The following is a 20,772-nucleotide window of genomic DNA, read 5'->3' on the forward strand; positions in this document are numbered from 1 at the left end:
ATCAGAAGACCAAGCTTACGTTGGCTGCAGGAGGAAAGCTGGAGAGTTAGACAACTAAATAACGGAAGAGAGTAACTAATGACGAGATGAATGCTATTTTTTTAGAATTCCTTATTTGATAAAAAAAAAAAAAAAAAAAAAAAAAAGGCACAGCACCTTCTTGAAAACACATGGGTGAGAACTTCAAAAAGGCTGGAAAGCCAGTTTTCAGACCATCGCCACTGACTAAAATGGCATCAAATTATGTATTTTGGATATGAAAAACATCCATCTTTAATCTAGCAAGAGGACCGTGTCACTGCAAAGCCGAATTAATCAGGCATTACAATGCAAGTATGAGAAGAACAAAAGGAACATAACACATGCTGCCTTGATAAACAGCTCACTTCAACTCTGAACTACAAACAAGGCTTTGCCACAGTTGGTAAATGTTGAGAGCTTCCACCGATATCATGGCACACACAAGCCCTCAAGGTGATGCCGATTGGACCCATTTTGCGGGGGGGAACGCCTCCATTTCTGTTTCATTTCTTTGGCAACTTTAACTTCACATATTTATTTGGAGAAAGTCGTTTACTTTGGACTCATTGCGTCGCCAAGTAAAGACGCGTTCCCGCCGAAAGAAAATAAAAAAGGAACAAACATGCACGAGTAATCCCCAGGGACCACGTTCAGTCATGAAAAACATTCATTCTCTCTCTCCGTCTCAAACAAACAAAACGCTGAGCAGCTACAAAATAAACTCAAAAGTACAACTGCAGGGAGGAGCATAAATTTGCATCTGAACCACCCCGCACTGGGCTGAGGTCTGAGGCGCTGATGGACTGATGGATGTGTGGATGTTTCGTTGGGAAGCTGCAGAAGGGACACTGCCAAAAAAAACTGCACAGGACGTTTTCTTTCTGTTGGCGTGTAGCGGCTGTGCTGTTCAACATTAGTGTTTGTTCCAGGTTGGGGCTGCCATAGGACCCCTGGAAGACCTCTCCACCACGATCAGCTCATCGGGGTTGTCGCGCGCTTTGTAATGGAACAAAAGGTCTTGGATTGCCCGCTCTTCAATCTGAAAGGACAAATGAAAGATGTGAAATGGAGATATTGTGGGCAATAAAAACCACACTAAATTTCAGGGTGAAGGAGAAAACGCTGACACCGAGCGCTTAATGATAATGAGTGTTTTACGTAATGGCAAACAGAAAGCATTGGGGGAGGAGGGGTTGAGGAGGTGCTGACAGAAGCCTGGCGGCATCGGGAGAAGAACAGGGACGGCTGTTACGAGACCAAATTGGTGGCACCTCTCTTCAAACCAGCTTTGTACGGGACGTGGTCTTTATTAGATACATGCTTGCCAGATAGGAATCGAAAGGAGACGCATGCCGCCTGCGGCCATACCACCCTGAAACAGAACCGCTTGGTTTTCCACTTGAATGCTCCGCACGCACCCGCGCACACACACACACACACACACGGCAAGAGTGCGTCCTGCATGTGCGGGCGCTAACGCTCACAGACAAGACGCGTTACCTGGATGAGTGCCAGCGGCTTCTCCCGGCTGCGGATCAGCGCGGCTTCCTGCTCCTTCTCCTCCTCCACGATGGAGGCAAAGGTCACCAGGGAGGAGAGAGGAGGGCTGCCCACTGCTCCCAGCACCCAGGGCCTAAAGGGAAGAGGGGGGTTGACAGTGACACACACATACAGAGAGAGAGAGAGAGATTTAATGGTCCGCTGCAGTAGGGAAAGCAACAAGAGTCTAAGTGCACAGACAAAGTGTGAGTCAACGACTACTGACAAGCTCCGGTGTGTGAGAACGGCCGCCTGGTTACCACGAACCTCCGATGTGACGGCAGCTGCCTGTGTACACATCCAGCGGATACAGCACAACATTAGCATTCACCGGGTCCTTACACCTGTTTCCGAAGTCAACTTCAAGCCCGTTTCAAACTTTTTTCAAGCTTCTGCAGCACCTCTCTGCTGTGGTAGGATACATAGTGAATACAGTACGTACCGCGTACTGATAATTTTATTTCTTTATCACATTAAATCAGAAGGCATTGTGCCGTTAAGATGATGTTTTGTGGCAGCACGAGACAGGAGTGTGATACTTTAAGGAAAACGCATCAAAGTTACATAACCCGGCTGAGGCAATCTCAAACACTCACGAGCAAATAACGTCAATTTCAGATTTATTTGGCAAAATAAGAGCTTTGGGACAAGCTGCGTTTCTGGCCGTTCAGCACACAGTGGGGTTTTAGAGCTTTTTTTTTGTCTCTGAAAATGGGACGGGTAGAAAGACAACATGAAGACATGATAGCATGAAAAGCATGAAAAGGATTGATTGTAGCCATTAAAACACAAAAGACCTAATATAAGCTGATGTGGGACAACAGATACAAGCCTTCATGACATAAAATGAGTTACTGCTGGTCCTGGATTACCCCTCCCCCAATCTTAATGCTTGTACTAAATGATAAGCTCCAAAATATATTCTCCTTAGATCCTCTGCAAAGCATTCGTTTGGTGTTTGCCGAATTCAAACAAAGATTAGCGAAGCTCCTTCAGGCGACAACCAGGCGGTCAGACAGGTTTTTTTTGCCTTCTAAAACTGCGTTTGTAGCTATTTTCTTGTTTACGTCAGTATTGTCGCCAAGCATAGGTTACAAAAAATGTAATGTATTTTTATGAAATATTTGTTGAGGACTTTGAAGCTACCTTGAAAAGACTTTCAGTTCAATCTGCTTTATTGGAACGGACATGGACAATATTGCCAAACTGTCAGGTACTATTATCATTACTTCCTCTTGAAATATTCATATTTCTTTTTATCTGATAGTTGACAACCTTTGCCTTTTCCTTTTATACATGGATCCAGGACATCTCTCCAACATAGACGACATGAACTGATTTGTCTGCACTTAACAGTGATTTCTTACTTCATAGCTGCTCTGTGAGTCTTGGAGACACGCTGCATTAATAGTTTGCTATAAATGTGGCCAAAAGAATTCCAAATCCTTCACTACGATGCACGTTAAAGCTCTATGGAAAGTCTGTTAATCTAGCCAAGAGAGACCTCTGGAAATATTCATAAGACATGAGGAGAGCAAAAAAATGAGAGATAGTCTGACAAGATCAGAAAGGCATCTCTATTAATTCTGACTTTGGATATGGAAAAAGAAGGAAGACATGAGAATGTACGAGGTTGCTGCCGCTTCCTGAGCCTTGAACTCGCCCGTCTCTCTCCGCTCATCCAAAAACCAAGAAGAACCTGAAACCTGCTCCCTGTTCTGTATGATCCGTTGTGACATGAGGGCTGCCCTTATCAACACTGATTAACGTCACCGGCTTCTCTAGTGACTCACACAGCTGTTTAATATCTAGAAGTCTGCTCTAAAGATTACCCACGCTCCATGCCGCAAAGATAAAGAGGAAGCATGACGCACTTTCAAAAAACAGCAAGCACGACAAAGTTCACGTTTAAGACCCGAAAAGACTAAAGAACGCGTCCACAGTTTCATTTATTATTCAGAAATAAAAGCAGTGTGTGTGTGTGTGTGTGTGTGTGTGTGTGTGTGTGTGTGTGTGTGTGTGTGTGTGTGTGTGTGTGTCGAGGGGACGTTGCATCGGTCATGGTGACTTGTGTCTGCGGGCAGGTCAACCCAGCTGTGCCGGATCATTAAGAGCTGTTCACCTCGCTCAGACCAGAGCGGTTCCTGTCAGTCAAGTTGTCCGGTCAACACTCACGAGCTTCCCTTCTCGGAGAGTCAGTCTTAGAAAAACACTCATCGTTACATCCCCTTTTTATTATTATGTTTTTTTTGTTATTGTCAAAACAGGTCTGTGTCAGATCAGTTTCAAGATCTTTCAGTTTCCTCTTAAAATGAAAATTAAAACATTTAAAGTTTCATCTTTTTGATAAGATGAGAAAATAATTAGGATTGATAGAATAAAATATTTTTTTAACTAAAGCTTAGATTAGGTGTGTTCTTGCGGTAAGTTAGTATTAAGAGTACTGGGGAGGACTGTGGTATCCTGTATCTTATAATGCATGTGTGAGAGATGGACTTTTATGAGACACCTCAAGAGTGCCACCAAGTGGAAAACAGCAGTGCACAACAGAGTGAGTGTGAGTGTGAGTGTGTGTGGGAGAGAGAAAGAGGGCAGCTCACCCAGTGGGTTGCTCCGGCTCGCTGCTCTCGGCACATTTGAACGTGACCCTCCTGGTTGCGAAAGTGGCGGTGACAGGGGACACCTGGGCACCTTGTTGGCCCCTCTGGGCTCCAGTTTGTCCCGCTCTGATCAAGCGGCTCTCCTCCTCCTCCAGCAGCAGCGCTCGAAATGAGCACGAGGAGGGCGGGGACTGGACCGCTGTTGCCCTGCAGGATCAAATAAATAACACAAAGAAAGGGCATGTATGACTCTTGGATAAATGATGAAAGTAGATGAAAAATGGCAGCGCTGCATCCCTACAAAGCTGTGGTTCTCTGAATATGAAGCAGGTGAGTGGGGACGATTTACTGTGAAGGGATGCTATTATTTTGTGGCCAGCAGATGGGGCTATGATTTATATTGCTCTGGCGTGGCTGTGCAGATGATTCTACCCACAACCCTACCTTGTACATGCAAAGCTTTGGTGCTGATATAAACATTATGTATGGGCTGAGGAAGCCTGGTGAAATTTGTATAAAATTACTTTCTAGCCTTTACACCAACTGTCCCATCGGCGATGAGCTATAAAATCAGCAACAGGAAGTTTTTTCTGGACAGTTGTGTGTAGTGGACACTAGTGTTTTTCACATTTGGGCTAACTCACCAGGCCTTCCCACTGCTTTTCGACGGCGTGACCGTGGGGGTTGGTTTCGATGCAGTGGACTCCACACTGGCCTCCTTGTTGGCCATGGCCAACATCTTCCTCTGCTTCTGGGACATTTTCATGGGAACAGGGGAGTGCTTGATGCTGGCAGTGACACTGCAGGCAGGAGAAGAAATACAAATATGTGTGGTTAGCTGAAGTGAATAAGGTTCACTTATGCAGCAGTATGCTGTCCTTCACACTGGGCAATGAGACGAATTGCATCCCGTTTTATGAATAAAGCAACCGTTCAGCTGTACTTTTACAGCAATTAGTCATGAACTGTTGGCCACCATTGCCTTCGATTAAATAGACACTCTTAATGATTTAGTTTTAAATAAATCTGCTCAGTTAGACATAAAGAAAAAGAAAAGTGGACGTTGTGCACCTTCCAGGGCTTTTAGGAGTTGCTCCAAGGGTCTGCAGTGAGTTGGCCTCCATGTCCATGATGGTCCTCAGGTCCAGGACTGGGGGTGGACGAGCAGGACTGCAGGTTGTATCAACACAGTCACACATACTAACAAGAACATGCTGCTCAGATTTCAACATTTAATTATTGATGAGGGATGAAAGAATGTCCTTGGAATGAAGTGAGAGGACACATGTTCCCGTTTGAGTCAAGGTATGTATGAAAGGTATGTATGTTGTATGAAATCTCAAAATCGGCTTTTTTTTTTTTTTTTTTACAATGAAAAAAAAACATTGATTTCCTTTAGAATTTTTTATCCACATTATATATTTTGAGGAGGAGGAGAGGAAAAACAAACACAATTATAAGAATAAAACTGAAGTTTTCAAATGTAGGATCATGAAGTCCATCCTACCAGGAAGGAGCCTTGGGGATGCTTTGTGGAGCAGAGTTGGGGGGAGCTGGGAGGGACTCCCTCAGAGAGGTCGGGGTGCTGGGTGGGGTCTTTAGCCTCTGACTGGGAACCTTTTCTTCCTGCAGATGATAAAAACAATTTGATCTCACCTGCTGTAACAAATGATCAAAACAAAAGCAAATGATAACTTTGTGTATGACTTTGTGTAGTACTTCTATAACAGACCCATATAATGGAAGCAAAATTACTAGCAAAGTAAGTACTTGGACGTGCACAAAACTACAACATATCCCTCCAACTGATTGCTGTGGTGGTCAGACGTTAACCTCAGCTCTGTCATGGAAGACGGGTGACTGTATGTCTCGGGGGCTGCCCACCCCCACGTAGCTGCCCTCTGAGTCGGATGTGAGCAGATCCTGCAGGGACTCTGTTGAGTTAGCTCTGCCTGACTTTACCAGGCACGGGGAGACCACTGAGAGGACAGAGAGTGCGTTATTAAAATGAGTACATACTGTATTAGCCTACAACAACCTGGCAGGTTCTTAAAGGAGCTGATGTTTGAGTATACCTGGTGCAGGGGGACTTTGAATAATAGCAGAGAGTGTGTAGCCTCCTGAGCTGTCAGAGCGTCGCCGTGGTTTCTTTTTTGCCTTCATCTTGGCCTTCTTTAACAGGATTTCCCTGGGGGGGAGCGGGGATAATGTGGTACAATCATTAGCTGATATCCATTCAGGAGTCCACATTTCAGATGTTTGAAGGGGACTGCAAGGACTCACAGACGGCCTGGTAAGATCCCGCTTCCCTTTCGGGTCCAGTTGTGTGGGATTTAGGAAGACTTAATGGCATATCATATTTTGTATTCGTTAGCTTAGCATAGGTCTTTCATATCTGCATGAGGAGCGAGTCCAACGCCATGTTTCTACATAGCTCACAACAGACAAACCAAGTTGACCAACTTCAGTTGTTTGTAATGTGCAACCTCACCACTAGAGATCCTTAAATCCCACACACTGGCTCTTCAACTCTAAGTCTACATTCACAACTGAATAGTTTTTCTTCTGGTCTATACCCTCACAATAAGAGAAATGTTTTTGCAGCGGTGACAAAACACAGAACTCCTCACAGCAGGCAAATCAGGAAACAAACAAAATAATGAGTGTACATGGAGATGCTGAACATTTATGTTTGTGTACCTGCAAGAGTGATCCAGTTCTGCTTCTGTTTTGGGGCTGAACGCAGAGTCCAAATCCTCATCCACATACACACTGAGGTCTGGGGCGCCAGGATACGGGGTAATGACCCTCCTCTGCATTGCTGGGATCTGAAATGAAAACAAAAACAATCAGAACCTGACCCCGTACAAAGATATAAGAACTAAGACTGGACTTGGTGCGATCGTGACTCATTGGACTACATTTTTAAATAAAACAGATATAGCATTGGCAGTGACACAGAAAGTATTAAGGTACCAGATATTGCTGCATCAGCATATAAAGGGCATGTTTTCTTTTTCTTTTACAGTTTGACAGTTCACCCCCAAATCACCTCTTTTCAGGAAAAGACATGTCTTGTTACAACAATTTAATAAAGCAACTACTCCCTGTGAGACGGTTTTCTGAGCAAAATTATCTAGAAAGTCTTTATTTACTTTGGAAACTGAAAGATTGCGCTGTATAGGATTCAGATCTGTAACTTCCAAGAAGTTGTTTCACAGAATCTCATTTAATCCCTATTTTATCTTGAAAACAAATCTAAGTCAAACAGCAAAAAAAGAGCAAACATTAACGTAACGGAAAGATGATGCAGATTGGGATGTTTCTCGAGGTTGATGCGCGGTGACTCACCATCCTTCTGTAGGCTGCAGAAAGCTCCACGAGCACTTCATCACTCAGAATATCGAGCGCTCTGAGGACAACAACGACAAAAAAAAGAAAGAAAAAAAAGGGGCAGACAGACACAGACAAAGGAGAAAGTTATATTTAGCTCTCACCTGCTGGGGAAAGTATTTGTCCTGCTGTATACAGTGTAGCAAAAATGTTCACAACTTTACTAAATAAATACTTGCGATAATCCTTAGACCAATTTATACTTTTGAAGTTTCAGTGAACACTTTTTAGCACTGTGTTTAAAAAAGAAAAGGTAAAAGAAAAAAATGCTGAAATGCTCTGAACCAATTTATAAAAGATATTTTCAAGTCCTGTTCAGCTTCTTTCTTGTGATTCTCACTTGGACTCCAGCAGGGCGGCCATGTTGACCACTATGAACTGGAGACAGGAGAGTTTCAGCTGCTCCGCGTTATACATGGTGGCAAACTCCAGCAGCTCTGCACCGTTCTTCAGAGTCACTGAGAAGCAAAGCAAGCAGCGTCATTAACCAGTCACAGGAAATCGTTTCAAAGAAGCAACTATGCCTGAAAATAGATTTCCCCATGTCCCATTTGTTAAATAGTGCTACAGTGACATCACACACAGTTTGTGGTCGAGACCACAACACAAACAAGGCAGAGTTCTGGGCTTAATGTGATCAAATATCTTAAGAAATGGAGTACCATAACAGACAGCGGCCTGTTATTAACCCTGAAACTATTTTCCCCCTTCTCGTTCACTATGCTGTAGGACTTTTTTTTGCTGCGTCATCACCATTCATATCTCAACAAAAAATGTGTTTAGTGTTCTCTTAAAACTTTTACTAGATAACAGTATAAAATTACTCTGTTACACATAAAAGTCTTGGCTTCAAAATGTGTCTTAGGGAAAAGAACAAAAGTATTAGAATCAAAATACACTTAAAGTACAAAACGTAAAAGTATACTTTATGCAGAAGTAGACCAAAATGGTAACAAATAAAATAAGTGAAGTTTAAAATACAATATTTCCCTCTGAGACGTAGTAGACAAGAAGTATAAAATTAATACCTAGAATAATGTACCGAACTACAGTACCCAAGTAGCCTAAACGTAACAAGAGCAATATACGTAATATGGTTCTTCGTCCCTCAAGCCTCTTAATTCTGATCTCAAAGTGCATAAAATTGTGCAATAAACTTTATTAAGTATAAAATGTATACCAAAGGGATCCAAAGCCCACCCACTCTAGTCTCACACAGAATCCTGTGGGAGATACTGCATCAAATTGTAATTTTCATGACATGAATGCAGTATTATTTCAAGATAAAAGAACAGCGCTAAAGGGCAAAGTAAATGACGCGATCTCGGATAGATTAAAAAACAAACACAGCATACAGTTCTCTGTGATGACGACCTCGCACATCTCCTTCAGTCGTGTGATGAGCAGCTGGTCGGCCACAACCAATACGTTGCAAACAAACTCCACATTCAAAGACTCTGTCGAGCAAAAGGGAGAACAATGCGTCCTCTTCATATTATTTTGTGCAAATTCGGCAACAAGTCTGAAAAAGTTGTAATTTGTGGGATCAACAAAAAAATAAGAGAAGACTTGAGAAGTTACCTTTGATGGTATGGGACTCATCTGTGTATATATACTCGAGAATGACTTGCAGAATCTCAGAGCTGGTAGGCATCTCCAGTGCAGAGCAGGAAGTGGCCTGACAAGACAACATTATTGTCAGTATGATTACGCGCAAAAGATTAAGTAGCGAGCGTTGGGATGTATGAAATAAAAACTCAGCATACTTCAATCCAGGGGTTTCCAAGCATACTATTGAAGTATTCTGAAACAAAAGTAAAAACATTTGCGACTCACTTTCTGTAAGTTCAAAACATCCAACAGACATCAAAACTTAAAGTTGCTTCAACACACAGGAGCCTGTTACTTGAAGAGCCCAATTATATATCTTTACATGGGATGTTTACGTGGGTTTTGGACTCACAAGGACGCATGCTAATGTATGACATTCACATGCAAAATAACAACCGTGCATTCACCATCAGTACAAAAAGAATGAGTGTTTGTTTGTGTGTTGGGTTCTTTGACGACGGGGTGACCTTACCTAGTCTTGCACAGAGGACACTCTTGTGACATGGAAACTCTTTTCCATCTTCAGATTTCAGAGTGACATCACAAAGGTAGGAGCTGTACAAAAGAGAGAGAGAGATCAGAAAATCTGCACTTTCACGCCAAGTTATTTATGCACCATCTCATTGAAAGCTACTAGACTCATAAACGCACCATTTCTTCTGGTAGAACTTGGGCTTGTGGCCGGTTTTCTTGTTAATTACATTGATCTTCCCACTTTCATATTTGACTCCATCCAGCCTATCAAGGTTCAGCAAAAAGCATTAATGAGGAGACGTGACACCACATCAGTTTTTGCATCGGGGTTTAGAGCACACCATCCCGTCTCTCACCGTGCAGACAGGCTTCCCAGGCCCAGCTTTTTTGCAACACCTTGCAAGGTTTTCACTGGGTTGGCCCCTCCGTCGTTACACTTGTCAACTTTACCGCCTTTCAACTTCTTGCCGGGCTTGGCACACTTGCTTTTGGCCTTGTCCCCCTCTCTTTTGGTCGCGGGGGGAAGGGAGCGGTACACCTCGAGCGCTGAATGGGCCCTCAGGTTCAAGTCCTGTAGGCTGCTGATAAGCCTCTCCTGCTCGAAGTCCTGGCCATGGCAACAGAGACAGTGAAACAGCTGAGTCAGAGGCTCAGTTCTTCAAGGCCAACGCACATATTTTGTACATACTTAAGCAATAGTATATATTGAAAGCCTGTGTATCTGATCTATGATGCTGAGAGTTTGAGTGAATGACACTTTAGGGATGTTTTTTTCTTTTCCTCACCTGGTTTTGTGCCTGCAAGGCTCCTGAGACTCTCGGCCGGGCCCCGTGCACCAGCAGTCCGCAGGAGTCTGTGTAGATGAAGTGCAGGGCGTATTCCAGCATGTCCGGTGTGATCTTCTCAAAGATGATTAAATCGCAGCCCACAGCATCCTCGCTCTTCCTCACTTCCCCGTCGGGTTCCTTGTCCAGTTCATGCTCGGACATGAACTGCTTCCGGAAGAACTCGGACCTCATGGACAGGATGTACTTGTGGGCGGGGAAGGTGCGATCACCGGCCTGGAGGGTTACATCGTGGATGCCGTCCATTTCGTCCGCCTCATCCAGAAGACTCCGAAAGTGTTGTGAGAAGGAGGACGGAGAAATGCTGGGGATCTCGTATAAGCTGAACAAAAGACATGGTGGACGTCATTGTAGCATATCACTCGAATGATCAAAAATAAACATTTAAAACACATACTTTGAGGACACAAACACAGAGTATAATCTCTGACAACTGAGTAATAACTGAAGGGCAAGAAGCTTTCATGCTGCAAAACAGCCTCCAATATAGCAGAGCACTTTATCACCAGGGAAGAGATCTAAAAATAAAGACAATTAGACCCAGCTAGAAAAGATTAATAGTCCACTATTGTCTGCAATACCCAACTGGCTAAATGTGCCAACATAACATTCTGTTGTAAGTCATTATTGAGTCCCTGTGGAGCTACTGCTTTTAAAGTCAGTCCTTTGTTGCTTCCAATCACCTGTTTAGTGCTAATAAATCATACAATAGAAGTTTATGCCTCTAAATGCTCAAAATAAACAGATTTATGAACCTAAGCATCATATCAAACAAAGCATTGGCGACTGTGGCTCAGTAGTGAGCAGGGTCGTCCCTCAAATCAGAGAATCGGCGGTTCGATCCCTGGCTTCGCTAGCCCATGTCGATGTGTCCTTGAGCAAGACACTTAAGAGAGATGCCCTACCTCGTTTTGGGGTCGGACTGAAGCGCCCCAAAATTTCGGCCTTTAGAGTCCATGGTGATGCTGACGGCTCTGTGGACATACGGGAGTTTCTCCAGGCGGATCCGCTCATACATTGTCCCAGCATCTGAATGGCCACACACCTCCACACTGCCCTCTTTGAGATTACAGGAAGGATGTAAATTAGATTTCTTTTTAAAAACTCCATTTGTAAAAACCTGCTTTTACGATGTTTTTCAGTCAATCCCTTTTACTTATCGTTTGTCCTTTCATTTGGACACTATTGCTGCTGTTTTATCCCCAATACACTTAACATGAGTATGTTTACTTCGCTCATTTTATCCATTTAAGCAGCTAGTAAATCAGGTTGATGAATGTTAAGTCAATGCAGGTCCAATGAAAACTATTTAAATAGTTTGAGACGAATGCAAAACGCAGGCCAACTTCATGATTCAATACACCATGTTCCTAAATTCCTCACCTTTCTTCTCCCCGTACTTCCTATACTCTCCAGCCCACACACCATTGAAGCCCTCCCCCTCCTGAGTCACAAACATCATGCCATTCTTGCTGAGAGCGATGTCAGACATGAAAACCTGACGCCCGTACGCCCACCGGCACTGTCTCACAGAGCTGCAAGAGGAACGCCAGCAAAACACCTGACAGGAGGACAGAAATGGAAGAAGGTGAAGATTTAAGGAAAGTTACACAGACAAGTCTTAGTCACCATTTTTATCTATAGGACACCATATAGACTACCCTGCTTCGGTATTGTATAACTGTCTACAATGCTGCATATAGTTAAATAACAGGGGAAGTAAAACAATGTTATACGTTCTGCTATTAGTTCCTGAATGTGAGAGAAAAGTAAGATTTAAGTAGAACTGTATCGTCTCACGATAGATTTATGCCAATTTATTAAGTGATGCTTCAAATCAGAGGATTTGCGGTTTCGATCCTCGGCTCCGCTCGTCCATGTCGATGTGTCCTTGGGCAAGACACTTAACCCCAAATTGCTCCCACAGGTTGTTGTGGCGGTGTATGAATGGGAATAAATTATTTAATAGGCCTGATGGGCAGATGGCATCTTGCACGGTAGCCTCTGCCATCAGTGTGTGAATGAGTGTGAGTGATAACATGTAGCGTTAAAGAGCTTGGTCAAGAGACTACAAGTACAGTCCATTTACCCCATGTGCCTAAATTACAGAGAGAAAAGCATTTTGTGTAATACTTCCTAAATGCACGTACCCTCCCAGCTTCATCCAATGCCAAGATGGACAGCTTTTCTCCTCCTCCCTCATTCAGGATCTGTGGGATCACACGGTGGTCCAGACTCCCCCCGCTGACCAGAACCTTCTTGATGTTCAGCTGCCTGAAACCATTAGAGTTAGAAAAAAAGAGAACACATTTAGATTTGAAATACAATATACTGTATTAATCCATTTGTCCATCTGTGGATGAGGATCTACATTTCTTGGTGGAAGACGCTCATTTCAACATTTGCATTCAAGTGGATCCAATGTTGTGTTATTTCTCTTTAACGGTCTTCCAGCATGCACACAGCCCCACTTTTTAACAAAAATATATTTGCAGCACTAGTCTACTCAAATCAAATAACAAGATAACATAACAGTTTCCAATTTAGAGGATGGTTAACTATCTGCTGCAATTTAAATTAAATCGGATAAGAATACCGGCGGACCGCGTCTCTGGCGGCTGAAATTGCTGCACATATCAATCAGATATACAAGCACTGGAGAATAAGGAGAGTACGACCTTTCAATCTTTACAGAGATTACATCTTTATATTTGCCAGACAAAATGCAGCCTTAAGTTTGGAATGAACTCTGGACTTAAACGAGAAATTTGCCCACTATGTTATTAGAGAGAGGCTGCTCAGAATTGATGTACTACGTTGTGTTTTGCAATTTAGTGGGTGGTGGATGAGGCAATCTTCAGATTATGGATCAGTTTGTTCAATTTATTGGTCTGATTAAATTTGGAAAATGCTGCGGTATATATATTTTAAAAAAAACACAACAAACTAAATTAAGGTCATGCTGATGTGTGATAACAGAGTGACTGTAACAAGTCTTTTAATGAAATGGACTCTTAAAGGCCGGTTGAAGGTTTATTATTTTTGCAGGGGTGGTGTAACTTCTGCTGCCCCGTTCACTTCACCTTGAAGCCATTTTCTTGCACTGGTAGTCAGCCAACAGGTAGACGTCGCCCTTGTCCGTCACGACCACCGTTGCTCCGTCACTAGCTGCAGCCATGGCTATGGTGACATCCTTGTGGTAAAGAGCCGACACCTGTCGCGGGGCTGTCACGCACTTCTCTCCATTAGGATCCAGCAAGTAACCTGGATAACAACACACAGTAGAGTACGTCAACGTGTTCATATTTAAGGTGTGAGTGTGTGTTTAATATGTGCTCTCACTTATAAAATACAAAAATGATCAGAATAGCCTTTTGTGTCATCCAGCTCTGACATGATGGAGGGACTTTCCAAACTTACCAAACCTCCTACAGAAGTAAATAAACATTTGTAGCATTCTACCACATCATTACATGCTCTTTAGCGTAACACAGTCTGTGGGTTTCGATTTGTTCTGCTCAGATTTACCACTGCAACTGTTCAGTCCTGTTCAGTATCTCTCATAACACCAGCTTTAGCTGACATTTCAACGAGACTTACCCAGCTGGCCTCCGTTGAGTCCCATAGTGTAGACAGCTTCCCTGGTCCACAGCACTGTGTGGAACCTTCCTGCTGCAACTCCAATCACCGTCCTGCCTTTCAGCGTCTTGTGGAACACCTGCACACACAACACATCACTGACATTGAAACAATAGTATACAGAAATTAAGAGTGTCCAAACATAACATCTACAATAATTATTAATGTGCTGATTGTAGAACATACTACATAAATCTCAAAAAGAAACTTCCAAACAAAGAGCAGATTGAGCACACAATAAATACAGTGTATGCATTTCATTCACCAAAACAACCAAAGCCTTATTTGGCAGTAACACTTGTTACATGTACTGCAAAACATCATCACCCCCTTTCCGCCCCCCTCCCAGCTACCTCTCACCTGTTTAGGGACGTGGGCGGAGGCAGGAGGAGGAGCCAAACCAAGCTGGTGGAAGGTGTTGAGGCCAAAAGTGTAAACGTAGCCTTCTTCCGTCAGCACCACTGTGTGGTCTTTAGCTGCTGCCACCTGAGAGCAGTGGTGGGACATCAGGCCCTCCACCATCCGAGGGACCTGTGGAGAGGAGTCAGAAGACGTAAAGGATTCAAAGTTAGTCTCTAACCATTGAGACAACAAAAAAACCTATCTGTTCTGAAACAGTCTGACTGTGGTAAATGAAGAGTTGAACATGACGAGCTGAAACTGATTGATTCATATTTACAAACAGGCTTATAAAGCCATATAGTCTAAACTTAACATCCTTTAAAAAGGGAAAAAAGTCCCTTTTTTCAGTTCAATAACTCATGGTATTATTGTATTTTCGTACTCCCTACATTTAAAATTATTACATGGTTAATGAGCTGGTCATTAATCAGCTTAAAGCACTGATCACTAATTTTTCTGATTAGATGTTTGTTGAGATTAGTTGTAAGTTATAATTCTAAGGAAAACTCAGTTACATAATGTTCTAAATATAGGGCGAGGGTTTGCACACTTAAATAATGCCCTATATTGAGCTTCACCAGATAAGTCTGTTCATCTCCATGGCCAAGTCGTCCTCCCAATCCATGCCCACAGGTGAAGACCTGGCCTTTCTGGGACAGGAACACAGAGTGGAACTTGCACAGGACCACCTGCAGGGAGAAGAGGAGATAAAACATGTTTTGGTCTCTTTTTAATCAGCATTTTAAAATGTAACATATTCAATTCTTGAGAATAAAAGAAAAACAGAGTCTAAAGTTTGCGCTGATAAAAGGATCTTGTCATGATAATTTGGACCTCATAGCAGAGGCTGTGATGCATCTCTTTCCATGTCCCTCAGCCAAGCCCTCTTGTAGTGATAGTAAAACACTATGCCAATAAAGGCCGGGGCACAAGTGGAAAAGCAAACATCATTACTAATACATTGCTACCCTCAAGCTTTCAATAGAGTGCAGGGATGTTTCCCAAAGTATCACATTGATGTGGACATTCACACACATGCATACACACTAGTGTAGTTCATTTAATTAAAAACATGTCATTGTGGAATTAATATTTAACCTCTGGCACCTGTCGGGTTGTGCTAGGAAGACAAAGACTAAATGCAGTGGCACTGGGTCATTGTGTGGTCATGAAATCAGATCTGTCCCCCACTAGGCTTTATGAAATTACTCTGCATGACGAGTCCTTTATGTCAGAGAGAAAAAAAATCCCCCAAAACATGGGGTTTCTTCTGTTCACACCACAATAAATAGGGCATGAAGTCCAGATGAATCATTTCGTAACAAATACACAAATCACCATTCAAACACAAAGTCTTAAGAATGGATTACAATGACAACACATCTAACAATTATCTACTATAACTAGCATCTGGTGTGTACGCTACACACACACCACTTGGGGGTAGTAACACTGGTGCCAGCAGCTATAGTAATCACACTAAGAGGATCCACATGACAAATGGATGAAATTGTAGTCGGGCTGGCACAGTCTGGCAGGGTGGTTTCACCATGCACAGACCGGCTTAAAGTCACAAATAAAGACCAATCAGTCCACGGCCGACACACCAACTCTGCCCTCTAGTTGACTCAGTCAAACAGCATTACTGATAGAATTATGTTTTGTTCCTGAAGCCATGGCTGGATAACCACTAACTTCATTAATTTATGAAACTTAAAATGTAACACTTTTAAGCAAGGTTTCACCTCAGGAAAGTATGAGCCACCCTCGGAGGAAACCCTTTTGTTTGTATATACAAATGCTGATTTACTCTGAAGAGAAGGTTGTGTAATAGCGCACTCTGGGGAGGGAATGTTTTGCTGGTTTACCCGGGTGGTGAGCCTTATCTGTAGTACCCATGTGCATTGGCTATTTATTTTTTATTTTGTGTAACACAAGTTGGCACAGAGTTGAAGCAAGAGGCCATTACTGGTGTGATCTGTGTGACTGGGTTTTTTAAGTATTCTTTTTTGAGAAGGGAAGCCCTGCACTGTAGGAAAACACTTTCTTTATTCCATAGAGAGCCGGCACAACAACAGCGTGTTGTTAGCCTACCTGCTTGATGTAAACCCCAGTTCTGGCAAACACATCCACAATCTCAGGGTGCTGTCGGCTCTCCTGATTACCATGCCCGAGACTGAAATTAGTATTGTTTCCCCATGTGTATACTTCAGTTGGGTCTGTAATGAGGGAGAAAAACATAATTGCACGCAAACCACAGCCTCCACATGAAGCTTGATTTTACCACTAGTCTTTTCTGCAATTAAAAAGGACAAGGCATATTTGTATGGCCCCTTTCAACAAGGAAAGTCAAAGTGATTTACATAATACATAGAAGCCATTAGAAAAAGGGTGAAATAAAATACAAGATAAAAATAAGCTACGATGCATAATAGATCAAACAGAGGGATGTCATGTTCATGCACAGTAGATACTACATAATTTTCTACTAAATGCGAGTACAAATCATTATGGCAAGAAAGACATGTGATGTAGCACAGAGAGCGTTAAATCCCAGGCACGTACCAGTGTGAAATACATCATTAAACAGAATGAGTCACCATGATGCTAATAAGCCTAGTGACTTGACAAAAACAAAACTGGATTCATTGTTTTACCACTTGTGTCATATTTATGCACGACAATGCCAACAATATAGCCCAACTCAACTTTAGCGCTTAAGTCATCAGTTTTTCTTACCGGTGTTTTTAAACACAACATGCATTGGTCTATCCTTCATTGTAAGATCCAGGACAGAGAGACCCTCCTTGTCCTGTGTGGAGAGAAGTCCTCCATGCTGAAACAATGTTGAGAACCACAAGACATTCAATGTTAATACAACAACTTTTTTACTTTCCAAATTGTTGCATTATTTGACTAATTTGAGAAATAGGAATGCCTCAAAAAACTCTGCATCCTTCTTTTTTATTTGTCAAAGCCATACCTTGACCAGCGATATGAGACAGTGGATATGTCCGTAGAAAGCGCTGCGATGCACAGCGGTCCAGCCGGACTCCTTATCCTTCCCCATCAAGTCAGCATTCTTGCTCTCCAGCAGCCACTCCAGTAGACTCTTCTTTCCCAGCGAGGATGCAAGGTGCAGGGCTGTGCGACCAAAGGCATCCCTCAAGGTGGTTGCATTGTGGCAGTGTGAGGTCAAGAACCCCCGTAGCTGACCGTCAGAGCCACCCGTCAGTGCCGCTATCACCTCGTCTGCATGCTGCTGCGAGCGGCATTTGGGGGTGCAGTTCGGACTCATCCTGACCTCCTCCAAATCTTCACAGTGAACCCTCCTTCCTTTTGAATCTCAGAGGCCCGTTGACAGCCCACCACCCCCAATCGCAAATAAAAACTAAAAAACAAAACTATGCTATGTTATAAATCCAAAACACGATCGCTAAAATCGTGTACTATAACAGAGCTGCCCTCCAAGAAGAAAAAGTGCATCAAGAAATACAAAATAATGCATGTCAATAAATGGTTGAGATGGTTTGGAGCGCTAGAATTGTGCTTGTGTTGAGGTTCCACTGCACCCTAGCGACCCCTGAGCCTTTCTACGACTTGTTTCAATCCACCATCTCAACCAAGAATTTAACACAAACTAAGGTGCTTGCAGCATATGATGGCATCAATAATTCAATAAATACAAAACCCCTTGAGTGTTTTATACAAAATTGTACATTTAAATGTTAGCAAAAATAGTTTTTCCTCTAGATACTTTTATAATAAATTACAAAAGGCAAATATTTCAACAACCCTTTGACCTCCTCGTCCAGTAGTCCAACCATCAAACTTGAGGGGAAAGGCCGCCTTTCCCCCCAAAATTCTTACTTTCCTTTTTAAAACTCCATAATTGTAGAGTGCACCTGAAGGGAGAATTTGAGAGGTGTCAGTGGGGGAAAAATGCGAAAATACTCTGTTTACTTTTGTACAAAATTCAAGTACAGCTGTGAGTTAAACAGAATTGAGGCGAGATCCAAAAGTGCTAAGGTCAGAGCAGATCAGCTGAGTTGACATGTTTGCTATACAGCTATTTGACAATCCTGTGCAAATAAGATTAAGGCGACTTTAAACGTTGCATGTGGTAATGTTTACGTGAATATAGAGATTTGGTTCCTGCGTAATATAACTGGGGCGTTGAAGCCATTGCGAGACAATATCTCACGTTGAATAAGATAAACCGCATACTTTGCAAATATGTGACAAACCAGCTAGCTAGCAGGCTGTGCAAAACTGCCAGCTAGCTAACTAACTACTTTACCCAAGTATTAGCTCGTAGTGCCCAAAGCTGGCTAATGTTACACGTCAAGTCACGTCATACTACGCATTTTCATATGTGACAGCTAACAAGACGCCGTACTGTGAGCAAACGCAACAATAAGGATACAGCTCAACGTTGGGTTTGTCAGCTGTGTTGTTATCTAGCTAGCGGCTAGCGAGCTCGACTGACACATTGCCGAAAGCTAGTGTTGGCGAGCTGGATTGGAAATTAGCGTTGCATCATGTCTTACCTTCCGCTAGATAAAGGAACAAGAAGACATGGAGAAAGTTGCTTCAACGATGTACATCCACTGAGTCATTACTACAAACAAGAAACGCTGGGCTATTTTTTCGCTCGTGCTAATTTTGACAGGACAGGACGCCTAAAACCCTGCTTTGGTTAAATAAGAAACAAACCTTCGCCACTATCGAGACTTCTGATTGGCCAGGGCGTGTACATGCCAGTATCCTATTGGTCGATTTTGGGGGGTTCGTTAGTTGTCCTCAGACTGTGCTGTTGCCGTCTCTATGATGTCATAGGCAATTTTATTCCATCTTTTTTTATTTGAGGGTTGACATTAAAAACACAATTACAAATGACATAATTACAGAGTTAAGAAAAACAGTAGACTACTATATGAAAATATAACGTCGAAGTATTTTTTTATGATAGAAAAAGACATCACAGTTATAAATTCATCTTAAATCAAACAAAGACACAATACCATTTAAGATTACAACTAATTCACGAAGGGTTAATGTTATTTACTCTTTAATAAACAGTCATTTAAATTATTATAATTTAACTTATATGCAAATAGGAGCAAAAAAAGCAGATGAAAAGAAAGTTTGTTTTAGCACACTCTTCCCAATTATGACAAATATTGCTTAATGTGTGATGTGATGATGAAGTCTTCAATAGAGAATAAAGATAATTTTATATTTTGAGCATGTTTTACTTACAGTTGCGTGGCCATGAAATGTGGATGTATGAAAAGCTTGTAGATCCTTTAGCAAGAACATTATGTCAGTTCCAAGGGTTTATACGGATTGACTTTAGGTGGAGTATCACTTTCAGCCTCATTTCAGGTTTCATGGAATTACTCAAATGATTGTCCCAGTGACCGGGGGCTAAGCATAGGACAGGGTCAAAGGAGGGCCGAGCTAGGGTTACACTGGGATCTACACTGGGTCTTCCATATATTGATTAGCACTCCCTTCCTCACCAGCCATGCATTTCCACGTCCACAGCTTTTCTTCTCAGTGCAATACTGCACAGTCCGGCAGTCTGACAACGACGAGGCTGCCACCCAATTCATGTCTCAAAAGAGGATGTGAAAATGCGGACCATTAAAGAAATTGAACCCTTGAAGTTATGTTGCACTTTTTTTTCATAATCATTAAGTTGAGGAATTATTTGCAGCTGCTGAAAAAGGACTTTTGTATCATGTATTTGGAAAAAAAAGTTTTATTTCAAATTATAACAAATTATCTTTCCTTTGCTCTTATTATGAGCTTCTTGTCTATTAGGTTCTCCATTATGTATTATGTTTTTTACCCCCTGCCTTTATTGGGTTCATGCTTTGGAGACCCATAACATTCAGAAATTATCCTAAAAGGGATAGGGGCTTATCTTAATGAGTACTAGTACATGATGGCCTCAGTTATGTGACATTATCGTAAGGGGATCTAATGATTCATGTGTTTATTGTTGCCTTGTGAATTCCTTGAGTGTACGTGTGTTTTCCTCGTCGCGCTGAACTGAATTGGCCTAGATATTACATCTTGTGATAGGCCTAATTGATCAAACTATAGTTTTCCCTTAGGAACCCCAATCTTTTACATTCCCCTACATGTGGATACGCTGGGGAAGACGTCTTATTCTAAGAAATGCCATCTGAAAATAAAGTTTGTGGTTGGTGAAGATTTACATGGAATCGCGAAAATCA

The 20,772-nt window shown here is 42.4% G+C and overlaps 1 protein-coding gene across 1 annotated transcript; it reads right to left on the reverse strand.

Moving 5' to 3' along the window:
* Positions 1-436: 436 nt before the first annotated feature.
* ibtk (inhibitor of Bruton agammaglobulinemia tyrosine kinase) lies at positions 437-19,234 on the reverse strand. Its single transcript, XM_068569600.1, has 29 exons — positions 19,075-19,234; positions 17,508-18,429; positions 17,264-17,360; positions 16,619-16,743; positions 15,103-15,213; positions 14,483-14,653; positions 14,084-14,201; positions 13,567-13,747; positions 12,634-12,757; positions 11,867-12,044; positions 11,389-11,542; positions 10,424-10,805; positions 9,995-10,245; positions 9,816-9,902; positions 9,637-9,719; positions 9,320-9,357; positions 9,135-9,231; positions 8,909-9,010; positions 7,894-8,011; positions 7,512-7,572; positions 6,861-6,988; positions 6,236-6,348; positions 5,994-6,139; positions 5,668-5,786; positions 5,232-5,330; positions 4,805-4,960; positions 4,161-4,367; positions 1,522-1,654; positions 437-1,060 (listed from the first exon to the last, which is right to left on the reverse strand). The coding sequence occupies exons 2-29, from the start codon at positions 17,820-17,822 to the stop codon at positions 935-937; spliced, it is 4,020 nt and encodes a 1,339-aa protein (XP_068425701.1). The 5' UTR covers positions 17,823-18,429; positions 19,075-19,234; the 3' UTR covers positions 437-934.
* Between the last annotated feature and the right edge of the window lie 1,538 nt (positions 19,235-20,772).

This window comes from Clinocottus analis, unplaced genomic scaffold (assembly GCF_023055335.1).
Source record: "Clinocottus analis isolate CAN_PGR_092001 unplaced genomic scaffold, fCliAna1.0.p SCAF_9, whole genome shotgun sequence".
NCBI lineage: Eukaryota > Metazoa > Chordata > Actinopteri > Perciformes > Cottidae > Clinocottus > Clinocottus analis.